Source organism: Protopterus annectens, chromosome 15.part0, assembly GCF_019279795.1.
Source record: "Protopterus annectens isolate FY-2018-M chromosome 15.part0, PAN1.0, whole genome shotgun sequence".
In the NCBI taxonomy this organism is placed as follows: domain Eukaryota; kingdom Metazoa; phylum Chordata; order Ceratodontiformes; family Protopteridae; genus Protopterus; species Protopterus annectens.
In genome coordinates, this window is record NC_056749.1 from 625,349,359 (window position 1) to 625,365,638 (window position 16,280).

The 16,280-nt window shown below is 37.6% G+C and overlaps 1 protein-coding gene across 1 annotated transcript in view; it reads right to left on the bottom strand.

Moving 5' to 3' along the window:
• The window catches only part of PLS3 (plastin 3), a 980,136-nt gene that overhangs the window by 618,847 nt on the left and 345,009 nt on the right, over positions 1 to 16,280 (bottom strand). Inside the window, exon 3 of the mRNA XM_044057459.1 lies at positions 14,623 to 14,786. Coding sequence (XP_043913394.1) covers positions 14,623 to 14,786 — 164 coding nt within the window. The remainder of the gene's footprint in view (positions 1 to 14,622; positions 14,787 to 16,280) is intronic.

Sequence of the window (16,280 nt, forward strand, 5' to 3'; positions counted from 1 at the left end):
AACGGAGTCATGTTATAATAAAATTGCCAAATTTGCTAACAACTCTTCCTTTATAACCTATCACTGCCAGGTACTAAGAGAAATTCAATGGCTTGGATTTCCTCATTTACTAACCTAACAGCTTACTTGTGCCTTTAACATCTTGTACTACCCAAACAAAACACCAGCACTAAAACAACTGCTATCCCACTACTCTACTAGCCGTCCTCTTCGCTCTTCTAATAAACCTCTCCTCAGTATAACTACTGCCAACACTGCTGGCAAACTCTATACACTCATACCGTAGCCAAAAACAGGCATAACCTCCCCCTGCCATAACCTCCTCAATAACAAACACACAATTCAAAAAATAACTCGAATCACATCTCTCAAAAACCTGGATCTGCCCGTGTATTACATAGCAATCTGTTTTCTATCTATTCCACACTGTATCTATTTTCTACCTAATTTTAACTTAATGTTTAATATTATGTCTTTGGTTTGCACAGCATACTTAATGGCACTCCTCTCTATTTTTTTTGCACATTGTCTGTAATGGATCTAATGTTAAATTCAAACAGTCATTGAAGAGAATATTCATTTATCCAATGTGTATGTCACTACCTCTGATAACTATATCTGTCTTGATCACTTGCTGCAAGTAATTATGGAGCTTTTCTCCCTGGGCCTCCACTGAAAATGGACCTAGCCCAGTTGGAGTATCCTGGTTAACAAATGTAAAATAAAAATAAAAATAAATAAAACAAACATGTTTGTGCTATAAAGAAAGGCAATAATACCAATGTATTATGTAAATACTCAAAAAGCTGTGGCTTTTAAAAAAAACTGAGTTTGTTTGCTATGGAGAAAGTGGATGTAAAAATAACAGAGGTGGGTGCTGGGAAGATAGGCTGGAATACAGGGAAATGTATTGGCAGCTTTTGTGAAGTGCAATGCAAGCACCTGGAATTAATCATCATGTCTCAGTAAACTATTACATTTAAGTGCAGCAAAGTTAGTCTTTTACAAACTTCATGAATATGTTATTTAATATGCCAAATTTTACATTTAAAATTTTAATGGTTTTAATTTACCAAATTATATGATTGGTTGGATCTAATCACATACCACGGTTTAGTTTTCATGGAAAATAATTGGAATTGAATCGCTTAACTTAAACATTGTTTAAGGTAGTTTCAACATTTTTTTCAGTAGTTTTTTGTACAACATTGATGGTTTTATTGGTTACACAAACAGACCGACTAGTACACAGAATGTCTGTATGCATATGTAGCACAAATCACCCTCACACACACCCTCCCACACACCATATTTGTATGTGTGTGTATACACACACGCTTATAGATATACAACTAGCAATTTTAATTATATATGTGGTGTTTGTTATCTATATAAACAGCTTAAGATACGATGCCTCTCATGCCTACTGCATACATCTACTTACTGTTAGATTTACGATGGTATGCACTATAGTGATGCCATCTTTGCTCCTAGGATATGGCTGCAAAGTACTTTCCTTATCCAGTTAAAAAAATAAACAAAAAAGGGGAAAGAAAATGAAGGTCCTAACACATCCAATTAATCTGGGATTTGACCTAATCTACCCTCCGCCAGCCAGAACTTCTTTAAATTAACTTTGAAAAAGTCCCCCTTGCGTCTTTCATCAGAGAAAAGGACAATGACCAGGAGCCAGCTGTGTTCAGCAGTTAAACATAAAAGCCAAGTTTAAAATCACAGCAGTTGCTTTGATGGATAACCTGCCACCTGTTATCTCACATGAAGTGACAAAGCATGTTTTCACAATTTCCAGTGTACACAGACTAGGAATTTTGAACTAACCCTTTCTGCTTTTTAACTATGTTTCTCTGCTTTTTAGCCAGTATCACAGCTGTTAAAAATATTCTAACTGGAAAAAAAAAAAAAAAAGAGAGAGAGAAACATTCCATGTGTGAATTTTCAATAACTATTTTATCATGATAAGGCAGTGTGTACAGCCTTTCTTGCTCTCTAACCTAGATGCACTACTCTCTGACTACCCAGAACTCTCGAGTAACTTTTGTACAAAGCTTGACAGACAGAGCAACTGAAACTAAACGAAATAATTTGTCTGTGAGCTAGAATAAAACTAACAGATGGCCAAATGACACTGTGGTTTGAATAAGAATTAAGACAAGAATCCAAAATATCTTTTCCACAGGGCCAGAGCTCTCCCTTGCATTCCCATGCAGGGGACTGTACCGCCAGTACACCTTGTACTCAGCATAATCTCTGAGACAAACCACCTCAGGAGAAAGGTAAGATCATTTTCAAAGTTTCAGTAGTCAGTTATCTAAAATCAGGCTTGTTGGCAGCATGGACATTGACAGAACACACAAGACAAAGTAATCAGTGTAAGGAAATTGTCAGGCTACACTGATGATGCAGCCGCTTGTGAAAATAAATGGGGACTGCTTTATTATTTTCTGTGTTTAATGCTTCCTCATATGCGATTTATTTGTTTTGTATGCAGCCCAGTTATTTGTAACCTTCTGGCATTCTGAATAGGACAATTATCACTGAATAAAGCAACAAAAGTAGGCCACTGCAATCTTTCCACTCCTGTTCTCCACTTCACTTTATTTGTAATCAGAAACTTCTGCAAGCAATTATAGCAAACACATTCCTTGAAATTTCCAAAATGTCACATGCAGCAGTAAAATTCATCACGGTCTCATAGGACAATACCATATGTGGGTGCTCATCAGTTCTTACACCATTGCTCAGCTCTTTTACCCTATAAACAACCAAACACTTATAATGTTTATTGGAAATAAATCCCATGCTACAGTGACAGCAACTAATTACAGTCTGTGCCATTAGTAAACATACCTGCAGTTTTGTTGTAGCTGCTGAGAATTTGTATCATGCTGTATATCAAGTGCAAAGATGCCACAGATAGCTTCAATAAGAAGCTTCTAGAATGTGTGGACAGAAGAATTTTAGCTTTATAATTGTACAAACCAGTTGATAACCCTGCATTGAATTTTTCCCCCCAATATCCCCTTGCAACCAATGCAACAAAAAAGTCCTTTAACCATATAGTACTCTCAGAATACTGATGACTTCTACGGTGGTGCAGCAGTAGCATTGTTGCCTCACAGCAAGAGGTTCTCCCGTTCGATTCTCGGCTGGAGTGCGGGGAGTGCCTTGTGTGTGGAGTCTGCATGTCCTCCCCGCGGTTGGGTGGGCGTTCAAAAGACATGTGTAAATGGGCATGCCTTCGTCGAAGGTTGAAAGTCAAGCTGGCATCTCGGCGTTTGTCAAAATCTACTGCCAATCATTAGTGGACCAGTGTTCCGCTGTGGCGACCCCTAACCAGGAAAAGCCGAAAGACAACTCCTCTCAGAATACTGATGAAATGGGGCACTTGTGATCAACAGGCTGACATGGTTAATAAATGAACAAAACCAAAATTACATGTAGCCACAAATAAAGTGTCCATTTTTCCTGACCGTAGTGAGTAGTGTCTGATCTGCTAACGTTTCTAACAATTTTGTTAGAAAATGTCTTACTAAAGCCATATGGGTCCCCAGGAAGTCTAAAACATTAATCTGAACTGTACAAAATTATTACGTTTTGAAATAAATAGAAGAAAATGCTTTAGACTAAGAGGACAAGAACAAATTGCAAAGTAAAAGACAAATAAAAAGTAAAAAGCCAGGGATACACATAAATAAGTGTCAGCTGACACTGGGCATATATCTTACAGCTGAAGTGCATATTTTTTCACAAAATTTTGCACACCATTTTGCCTGACATGGCTTGTCATGGTCAGACTTTGGGATACCTGAATCAGTGTTCCCAACATCTAAATCCAAGCCATAAACCAAACTGTTTTTCCTGTTCTAACATACAGTTTTGGGGTAAGTGACTAGCCCCAAAAACTACTGCATCAGTTGGACAGGCAAAGAAAAACGCTTCACCCTTATCAAACAATGTACAAAAAAAATCAAGTATACACCAAGATTATATATTCCTCATTCTGGAGGAGGTACGGGCCTCCTCAAAACTGATTTCATGTATACAACTGCATGCATATCTGATGACCGCATCAAATCCAACCAAAGTGAAAGGTTTGAAACACGAAGGGAACAAATCTAAGATGACTTCCCTACTTAGTTTAACAGAAGCATATTAGTGTCCAGCAGGAATGGAAACCAAATCAGAAGTAGACAAAAAAAAAACAGGCAGCAACTGAGTGCGACAAGAAACAAAAAAGAATATAAGCAGAAGGATCAGATGAGAAGGCAAGAAATGTGGAAAAGGCACAACTATAGTTGCATATTCAGAAAACTCCTCAAACAACCACATGTCAATTAGGATCTGATGCAGAAATGGTTAAGGAGAGGTGACTATAAACTGAAATATGAAAGGTTAATATTAGTGGCCCAGGACTGAGCTCACGTTGGTTTACAAAGTCCCTTGAACATGTGATAGAAAGACAAATGCAGGCTCTGTAAAACAAAACTGGAAACAGTCACAGATGTTGTTGCTGGGTGTGATACAATGACGACACAGGGCCTGTATACTGAAAGGCTTAATAACGTGGCAAGGTTGTTGCATTGGGGATTGTGCAAACATTAGTAGTACAGAAGCATTGGAAACATGAGCATTATAATTGATGGCGTTTATATCACATGGGATAACCCATTACCAACAGTTCAAAAAATAGATGTGAGAAAAATCAATGAAAATGCTACAGCGAGTGATTACAGTCAGTCATAAAATACCAGGATTTGTAGGCAAGAAGGATATCACATTCCACACAGTTTTGAAAGTAGGAGCAATGGGTCTCCAAGAATTTACAGTCATACTTGGATAGGTTACCTATACATGCAACTCCGTATGAACTGCAGGAGTCGTCAATTCTGGGCACACTGCAGGTGCTGCAAAGAGCAATTCTGGCTAACATCAAAGATCAAAACTAAATTTCACAAACTTTAATCATACTTTGATTTAGGAATGGGTCCATTCCCATCTTGTTGTTAGAAACCAAAAAGACTGGGAAAAATTAAATAGAATTGTAGGATGATGGGATGCCACTTGCTGAATTATAGAATATCTGCTATCATGCTGAAATTTCACTCAATAAAAAAAGTCAAAGTTATAAGGATGAAAAAGATGGTGAGCAGAAAATGCATTTGCACTCATGCCAAGTTTTTGTTAGAAAATGCAGCTTCACATAACTGTTAAACTTAATACTGGCCTGCAACTTCTGGTGCATTTCTTTTTATGTGCAGACAAGTGAAACTAGTTCTGCAAAGAAATAACTTTGAATGAATTCAAACCTAATATAATGCCCCACAAAAGGTCAAAACCGATCTTGTATTTATATGACTGAACATAAGAAAGAAGGGAAAAGCTGCAATGGTGAAAGCTGTACAGAGACAAAGGGCCAGTGAGGGAACAGCCTGCATATGGACAGCTAAGACATTAGATCTACTAAGACACAGCTCAACTGTTCATGGAGAAATGCTTCTAAATCTAGTAAATACTATGAACTCTGGCAATACAGACAGGAAATCACATGAAGGGGAAGGTAGAGGTCAAGTGATCATTATCCCTCTGGCAAAATTCTGCTTATAACGTACAACATACAACACAATTCTTTCTTTTGGTAATTAATTACTGCAGTTAATGCTGAAATGAACGAGTTAAACAGAAAAAGCACTCTGTTCAAAGTACCACTTCCTACAATCACATGCATTTACTAATCACATTTAACTTGGCTCAGATGAAAAAAGTCCACAAAACATACTATCTTTTTAAAAACCTACACATTTGGTCTCCCATCTTTATTTTTTAAACCATTAAATATTCATTGCCTCCGATTCTTACTATTTTATTACTACTGAATGTGAATCATTCCATCAAATATATATCACAATCTCAAACTCATTGTAATATACCCGACTGTATAGCCATAACAACCAAGTTTGACAGATACCAATCATCAAACATTTTAAGAAGAATGTGACAGATTCAAGCTGGCCTTAAGAAATTAAAACTATAACAGCTGTGGAATTTTTTTTAAGTACCTTAACTAGTTAAAAAAGGAACAGTTCTGCAATTTACAAGTTGCAAAACTTTTTTGTTTTGCACCATTCTGCTTGTACCTGAGCAAGTGTCCCGTTCACCCACCCTGCCTGGATAGGGTCTTACAAACTAAGACCGGACAAGTATGGCAAAAATGCTTTATTCTGATGTCTCCAACCATTTTTATATCTTCTTGTATTATGTTTTCATGACTAGTTTTGTTACATTAGTCCCACTGTTTTAAGGTACTTCAGGTAGACAAGTCCATCTCTTGAACAGCATGCAACTTTTAAGTTACTATACTGGATCAAGGTTTTACATCACCACTCCTTAAAATCAGTTTGGACAGGTAAATACTAAACAGTACATAAATCAGCAATTTCATTTAGTCTTAAAGATCATATGAAACAAGTGCATTGTATCCCCAGGTTCCTGCTGCTTACATTCCAGCTTTTTTAAATGATTCTAGCTTCTGCATGTGTATCAGCATTGAAGCCCTTCTATGCCACACAGAGATACACGAATACTGACGGGAAAAGTACATACTGGCATCAAAATATCTTCCATGTCAATGACGTGTGCACTGAAAAGAGAGGACGTACTCCAGCTTATCATGTGACAATATATAGAGCTGCCAAAACCCAAACTATGAGTCAGTACTGCCATTATTCATTAGCCTCTTCCTGAAGTAGGTCTGATAAAACCAGCTAATAGATTTCCTGTGGAGAGTTGCCATGTAGTAAATGATTTTTTTTGTCTAGCCTTTGCCACATCTTTCCAGAGAGAGGCTCCTTTAAGCTATTACATTCCCAGCAGTAAGGAACAATTTAACTTAAATTAAGATAAATGAATTATTTTCATAAATGTTAAGCCACATTTTTCAAATGCAGTGTTGGCTACTACGAAGTAATTCTAATCTCAAACAGGTAAGGCCAGAGCCTCTATTAAATTTTTGTGAACTTCTCTTTACATATACTTCCAGAAAACTAACAAGAAAAAACTTTCAAGAGTAATCTTTTCTATGTATCCATCTATCTAGCAGTTTAGACAGACAGATATACAAGCGAAGGGTAAAAAGGTTACACAGAAAAACTATTGGGTAAAAACTGCAAGAAAGACTCCGCCAAGCTAAAGTCTTCATTGTATAAAACATTAAACCTCTTGTAGTGGAGGTCCATGGGATAAATGCAAATGACCTCATAAAGACATATCAGTATTTTGACTACATGGTTTCTGAATGCCTATGACTTTTTACTTTTTAAATCTTTATGAGTACATTCAGGTCACTAAAGGCAGTGGCTTCATAGGCTGGTACTCTGCTATCAGCCCTAGGGCCTATACAAACCTAGCCATAAAATTCCCTGGCTATTTCTTCCCACAGTATTTACTTCCCTGGACCCCTGTCTAGCAGGGCGACGGACGTGATCCCCGGGGTGAATTTCCTATCTCCCATCCAATCATCAAGGTTCCTTTTGAAGAAGGTCAAAGAGGCACTCTGCTTGACATGTATGGGCAGTCTATTCCGGAGTCTGGGGAGACTGGGTCAGGAAGCTATCCCTCCAGCAAGTTTTGTGCATTGTGATGACAAGATTTAGATCCCTGGAGCATGTCTCTCTGAGGGATTGGGATTTCATTAAGTGTAGCATGTCCAACAGCTCCGGGTTTGACATGGCCTTGTATGCTAAGCAGAGATCGCCTCTGAGTAGATGATATGCAACAGAGTATAGGGTGGAGGCTTTTTTAGATGGTCAGCATAGGGCATTTGCTTTAGGCCTGTGATTCTTTTAGTGAGTTTCAAAGCAGGATCTGACCAACGTAATCCACAGAGTAAACGAGTGCCAAGTGGGTAGTTGCAAGAAAATTTATGGATATAAAATAAGCGCTTTCGCTCGGCTAGATACCGAGCTTTTTCAAGTTAAAAATTAATTCAAACATTGGAAACAGTGCCATTTTATATATCTTTCCCTATCACATGGTTAGCTAGTTAGCTGTTAGTCTTAAGTCAATTAACAATTAGTGAGGAGTGCTACTTTAGTGAAGCAACACTCAATTTAAAAAGGAGAAATGCTCATATGTTTAAAAAGAAATACCCATATTACAAAGCGTTGCACATTTGAAACATAAAATACACCGTTTAAAAATGTACGTGCTAATGCTCATGTAGTAACTCTAGTAGCAAGTGTGCATACATATAAAACCTGTTAAATGAACTGCATTATCAGTTATGTTAAAAACTGTATTCCTGTTCATAATTTTTGTGTTAAATATATTTGGTGAATGTTAAAACAATTTTAAAAATAGTAGAAATAGAAAACATACATCTGTAGAGAAAAAATTGTTGAAAAAAAGTATACAAGCATAAAATTTACTGTAGTTAAAAAGTCATGTTGCAGCAGACACCTACAACAGTGAATGATCTTACTGTGAAGGGTGTGTCTACTTACAAACCTACAAGCAAGCTCTTCTAATTTTGAGAACACTGCTGATGTTAACACTCATTTAAACCTGGGGCTCTACTTGCTTCTAACCTGAGTTGCCAGAAAAGTTCTCTATATTCTAGACTTGTTAACCAGTCGCCACCCCTAGCATTGGGAAGTACTTGTTCCAATACCAAGAACTTGAATTTGAAATTCTTGCAAACCAAGGAATGCTTGTATAAAGCATTTGATTCCTTTTGTTTAGAAATGTCATGTAAATGCTCATAAATTCTTATTCTAAAAGGCCTTTCTGTTTTGCCAATATAGAAACTAGTGCAGGTGGTACAGAACCCTAAGTATACCACTCCTTTGCTGCCACAGTTTGTAACAACTTTAGGTCTAAACAGAAAGTTCCTAGAAACAATGTAAATACTAGGGGTGTCAAAAATAGTGTTACATTGTTTGCAGGCACCACATTTAAAGGTGTCTGCTTTGGGCAATTGAGTGTTCGTTCTGGTATGGTTGTTCCCTTCAAAAATTTCTTTGAGGTTGGTGTCCCTCTTTCTAATAAACTTTGGGTGTGGTGGTATAACATTTTTTAATTCATCATGTAGTGAAAGAACTGGCCAATGTCTGTGGAAAATTTCTTCAACTTCAAAGGAGTTGAGACAGTAAGTGTAAATGAACCTGCCATAAGTGTGGTCAGGCTCTTTAATATCAGTATGATGAACAACCACATCTGCACCTAAAAGAGGGGGATATAGAGTGTTTCTCTGCTGCCCATGACCTTTTGGGCGAAAATAGTTAAAAGTGTTAAGGGGTATCCTCTTTCAAGAAATAGAGATTTTATGAAGTCAATCTCTTCTAAACAATCGTGTTTCAAATGTGCAACGCTTTGTAATATGGGTATTTCTTTTTAAACATATGAGCATTTCTCCTTTTTAAATTATGAGTGTTGCTTCACTAAAGTAGCACTCCTCACTAATTGTTAATTGACTTAAGACTAACAGCTAACTAGCTAACCATGTGATAGGGAAAGATATATAAAATGGCACTCTTTCCAATGTTTGAATTCATTTTGAACTTGAAAAAGCTCGGTATCTAGCTGAGCGAAAGCGCTTGTTTTATATCAATAAATTTTCTTGCAACTACCCACTTGGCACTCGTTTACTCTGTGGATTACGTTGGTCAGATCCTGCTTTGAAGCTTGTTTTTCTTTGGTTTGGTGATACTGCTGCTATTTATTTCTTCTTTTAGTGAGTTACTTCTGCAGCCTTTCCAGTTGCTGCAGATGTCTTGAGAGGTACATAACAAACTGGGCATTATATTCCACTATAGGTCTAATGAGGATGAGTACAGTGGGACAATTACCTCCTTTTTTCTGGATGAAAAGCCCTTAGTAATGAGGTGTGCCACATAGAAGGATTTCCTTACTGTTTTTGTGATGTGTTTATTGAAGGTGAGACCACTGTCCACCTGTGTCCCCAAGTCTCTTATCACACTTTCGGTGTTTAGTGGACTGCCACCTATGTGGTAATTCATAGGTACATGTTTTTTCCCAAAGGGGGTAACTATACATTTCTTGGCATTGAGCTTGAGCCCGTGGCTCTGGCACCAAGAATCTGTTTCTGTAAGGCCCTTTTGTAGAGTATCCACATCATTTGGGGATTCAATAATAGCTCCCAGTTTGCAGTCATTTGCAAACTTTGTTAGCCAGAGTCCATTAGTGTTGGCCTGTACTTCAGAGAAGTAGATGCCAAACAAGAGCGGTCCCAGGACTGAACCTTGAGGTACTCCACTTGTCTGGAGCTGGATTTGGAGTCCACAACTTTACAGTGTGGGTTCTGTCAGTAAGCCAGTTGGCAACCCATCGAGTGACATAGGGATTAATGCCAAGCTTAGTATGTTTATCTATGATTCCAGAGTTGGGGATGATGTTGAAGGGCCTTAGTGAGGTCCAGATAGGCTATGTGGACCACCTTACCCTTGTCCACGGCTCTGGAGACTGCTTCGAAGAAGTCAAACAGGTTCAGGAGACAAGATCGGCCCTTCACGAACCCAAACTGCGTGGGGTCCAGTGACCTCTCCTGCTTTTCTGACAGCTTGATTCCTATTCACCTCTTTTCTCACCACTTCCTTCCCCCAACTTCTTTTTCTTGAGATTACTGGACAAGTAGTAGACGAACCAGGATTCTTATACCTTGCTTTTGGCACAAGAATCTTACTCCCATAACCATGATAAACCAGACTTATAAACTTGCGATATGCTCATAACAACCCATACCCTTGCAGAACAGTCACTGACATACTTTGATTATTTGCATTTTCCTTCTATATTCCAATACGATAACGTACCTTACTGACATCACATACAATAAGTTTATGAACTTAAACGTATTCACAGCAAAATTAGTATAACACACCACTGCTCATTTTTGCTTAAATTATAAATCAGTCAGTATGAATCAAGGGTCAACGAACAGATGTCACTTTTTACAGTGCAGTATATAAAACACTCTATGCTGCTTAATTATTGCTGACATATGGAGCTGCATTCTTATAATACTCCTTGAACATTATGTGTATATTTCTATATAAATTTATAGTGGGGATATTTGGTTACTAAATTCTGTAGGTTTGGAGCTTTTCTCCTTAGGCCTCCATTGCAATATGAGCATTGTTGCCTTGCAAGTCCAAAAGGACAACAAAAATAAGTAGGTGGGTACACAAATAGAGGTAGGTATGTAGACAGGCAGGTTACAGAAGCTAGTCATTTTATTTTTAATTGGTGTCAATCTGTTGCTCTGAGTTAAGAACTGTTTATGTCTACTGTAAAGAAAGGAGAGTCACTAGTAGTAATTTTCTCGCAGAACAAACAATCAAACCTCCTGTTCTCTATTCTTCTAACACAAAATAGAACCAGTTTCTCGCACTAAGCTTCTTGGTGTTACTACTGATAAAAATATGAGATTTGACAAACACATTGCCCCAACTTCAAAAAAAAAAGTTCACATTAAAATGATGCTCTCATTACAGAGTCAAACCTTTCCTTGTTGACTCCACAAGACAACCTACTGCCAGGGCACACCTAATCTCTACTCTTCTTTATGCCTCATTGATTCTCATTAACCTGTACAAAACAAACTTGGCAAAGCTAGATGCCTGCTACAACAAAATTACAATATTTACCACTAACTGTCCTTATTAGATCCCATCACTGTACTGCCCTACACAAACTAAACTGGCTTGAGCTCCCCAATTACCTTACAAAAACCCAACTCACTATGGTCCATGGCATACTTTAGCTCCCTGACAAGTGTCCAGCAATCTGCAACCTACTTCAACTCCAGTCTAATAAAAGACTACTTAGATCTTCTGACAAATGCTGTTGACAAATCACGAAAGCTAACAACTTTTCTGGGTGATGCTCTTCACTCCAACCGCATTGCCAGAACATGGAACTCAATTCCCCAAAACATACTTACCACACCAAATCATCTACAATTCAAATTTCTCATCATATCTCACCTAATTCTTGGATCTGCTCATGCCTTGCACCTGACTGATTCCTTACTCCCTTCCCTGCCATCTTTATAGGCTTTCCCTCACTACAGCTCACTATTTATCCTTACTCACTCAACTGTTAGGAGTATCTCTTTCTCATCTATTTCCCTTCCTACTCTCTCTCTCCCTAGATCCCCTGCATGTCTCGTGCCTCTTCCGGCACTTTCTTTCTGACCTTCTCTACTTCATCCTACTCTAAGTTCACTTGTCTTAATCATTCCTTTTCAATGCATAAATACTTCCCACTTTCCTTCTCCTGTATAGTTAACTATTCTAACTATTCCTGTATAGTTAACTATTCTAACTATTCCTGTATAGTTAACTATTCTAACTATTCCTAATTATCTCAATTTTTTTCTTGTTATCCTTGTATGTACCACTTCTGTATGATCTTTTGTACTGTATCATTTATTTGTAACAGTTTGTATTCTGCATGGGCCTTTCTCCCTGGGCGTCAACTGAAAAAGGGCTTATTCCCAGTTGGACTTTGCCAGTCAACAAACATTAAATAAATAAAATAAGGGTTAGTGTAGAAACAAACCCTCTAACAATCCCCTGAGGAGGGTGACACCACAAAAGTTTATGTCTTGCGGCTTTTCCCTGTTAGGGGTCACCACAGCGGAACTCCAGTCCGCTAATGATTGGCAGTTGATTTTTACGTACCTGCTTGCCAGGCCTGACACATAACCTTCAACGAAGGTATGCCCATTGACGCATGTCTCCACACAGAAGACGCTCTAGCTGAGAATCAAACTGGACAGTGTCTTACTGTCAGGCGACAATGCTACCTCAGACACCACAAAAGTGCTAGTGGGAAATGAACAGCTCTCTGCAGATAATATTAACATCTAAACAGATACATGAAGTGGAACATGATAAAATGGAATTTGGCAAAATGTAGGCATAGTTTAGTGCAGTGGTCTGACCATTGGTTCAGACACTAAGGCTGTGAGCTGTAGTTCCTGTAGTACAGGGTTTGAGTCCCTCAGACCTCATTTACCTACTGTGTGACCTTGAGCAAGTCATTTAAACAGGCACTGCTCCCAGGTCACCCCTTGAAAAGGGACCATGTCCAGTGGGCCTATTTGATTAGCAAATGGGTATAAGAATCCTTGGAGTTTATATTTCAGATTACCCATTTTGGAAGACTATTGGTACTTCACACTCAATTATTTAACACACCAATCTGATTTTAAATCACAATCAAACATCAGGACTTGGAATTTCACTCAAATTAAAAGAAAACAAAGTAAAACTCAAATTCCTGCATTCACAGGGTTGTCAAATCTCTTAACAGCACTGTTGCAGAAGGCTTTGTAATTTGTACCCCCTTTACTTAACATAATCAGCTCTGAGGGAGTTAAATCTTAAGGTAAGGAGAACTTTCTCCACCAAAGACAGATTTTTTAAATTGGCAAATGTTACAAAAGCCTTTACTGACATCAAGCAATCTTCAAATTCAGTAACAGCCAAGTTCGCTTTAAAGCACTATTTTGCAACACCATAATACAGCAAATATCTTTTAGATATCATCTACAATAAAAGTAGCAAATTAAAATCAAAATTCAGAATACATTACAGTACAAAATGAGGTCATAAATAGACATTATTTGCTGGCACTGTCTACAACTGTTAGCAATATAAATGCAAGGGGAAACAAAGCAATACATAATAAATGCTCAGCCATCCTCAAAAACAATGATAGCACTATTTTAATGGACAGAATAATGTTATCTACTTTACACACAACTCATCTCTGAAGTAAACATTTCTCATTTACGTCGAGTACCCAACCAGCTTCTTGCACAAAAAGATTCAGAACAGCTTCCAAGAAAATTAAATCTTTAAGTGAATGTGGAGGAGGAACACATGCAAAACATATTCTAAACTGAGTCCTCGGTGTATAAAACCCTTTTGTCCTCAGGTCACAAAAGGCAGACAAATCAGGAAAACAGATGCAATTCTCGATACTTACGTACTTTGGGTTTTCGAAGGCAGGCCTGGGCTTTTACATTTGTAGGAACTGCAACTCGGTCATTTAAAACTTTCGTTTTATAGCAAGTCACAAGTTTGTCTTCTAAAGTTTCATCTCAGTGACGCGAGCATGCACACGCACGTGCACACAATCTGAGCAGCAGCTGTCGAACTAAACATCTGCACTGCAGACTATCCAAACTGGTATTTTTCATGCATCTTTTTTTAGCTAAGAAAAAAAAAATAATTCACTTCCTTTTCTAGACATAAATGAATATTTAAGCACTGCATCCGACATCAGTAGCTTAACTCCCAACAAAGGAATCTTTTTAGCCCAAAAGAGTAGAGTAATAAAAGGTATTAGATCGAGACTATATCCCAGTATCTGTGTTTTCCATTAGTTGTCCAACACAGCATTTTTTAAATTTTTTTCTACCATCACTATTGAATGACAGGCATGTCTGCATAATTAACAGAGGACAGATTTTTTTTTTTTTTTTTTTTTTTTTTTTTTTTAAGAGTTTCAACCAAGCTTTGTATAACAGACCAGAAATAAACATTGCAAAAGTAGAGAGAGAGAAAAGAAACTTACACTAATAAACTCATCAAAGCTTATTTTTCCATCCTTGTTTACATCTCCTTCAGTCATAATATTCTGAATGATTTCTCGCACTTTATAACCAGGTAAAGGCAGGTTGGCTTCTTTGAAGAGTTCATGCAGCTCGTAGTCACAAATATAGCCATTGCTGTTTAGATCTGTAAATAAAAATGTTCATAACTAAGCAAATACCTAGAAATACTTTCAACATTTTGTGGGCATTAACATATCTGTTTAGTCAAGTCACCTCTTGTTTAACTTAATAAATGTGCTTTAAAACAGCCATATAAATTATTTAGACAAAAAGTAAACCAAACGCTTCACCTATTTTCAGTTACTACCAGGGACAGTTCAGTGAATTGTTAAGACTGCTCCTATGATTCACTGAGGTTTTATTAAATGCTCAACTGTTTTAGAATTAAAAGCTATGTCAGAGATTTTAAAGAATTTATGAAAACACTTTGCATCAAATCTGACGCAATAATAATTGTTACTAAAGCTATTTTTATGCATGAGTATTTCCTGTGCAAAGGTAACCTTCTCAAACTAACGAAAATAAGCAAAACAAGAAGAAAATTCTTTTGTACACCCTCACACACAGGCTATACTCTGACCTTAAAATCAGGGGAAGGGACAGAGAAATCAGTCATGCCATTACATCTGTACCATTTTAAAAGGTCACTCAGTCACTTAAATGTCAACAAGCAGGTCAATTGTTAAGTATTAACATTTAAAATTATCTGCCATTTTACACTTAAGCCCTTGTGATTCCCACCTTCTTTATTACTACAATTTAATTCAAAAACACGCATCTGGAGCATTTCTCCCCGGGCCTCTGCTGAAAAGTGGCTTTGTTTCAAGTTGGACTTTCCTGGTCAACAAATGTTACATAAATAAATAAAATAAACAGGAGTCTACACAGATATGCCTCTCCAAAGCTAGTACCTGTGACAACTCAGACAGAGAAATGAAAAACGCACTTAAGACCTTGTTGCAACAGTGGTGCTCTAACACCATCTCCGGAAGATAAAATCAAAACAGCAGAGACAGCATGTCATAGCAGCTTATATTTCAGCCATTCAGCACAAGGCATAGTACATACTTTTAATGCAATGAACAGAAACCCTCAAAGGCATCTTACTCACTCGAAGAAGCACTAATGGGACCCACTTCACCTCTGGTACAACCACCTTGGAATAGATTCCATTAAGGATTTCAAACAGAGTTTTCACCCTCCCATATTATGTACAATTTCCAAATTCTACTACAAACTTGTCATTCAAAACTGAAATTTGTGTAAGAGGACATTAGACAATCAAGATCTGCACATCTCCTGTACACAGAACATACTATTTCTTAAAGCTGATAATACAAAATGGACAAAGCAAAGGGCAAGACAACTGTTTTCTCAAGACACAAACCTTCCTCAGAAATTCAGAATGGATACAGACATACTGTTTTGCTTGGGACATAAAAGTAAAAGGCTTCTCAAACAACTCAATCAAACTAACGATTTGCATCAAAGTAAGTAAAGAGTGCTGTGATGCACCCCTGGAGATGCATTTATGGTGTACTCTTATTTAACTTTTTTTTGACAAGCTTCAGATGAAGGAAGACCCACTGCACATAAGAAATCTGATTTAACAGTGGCA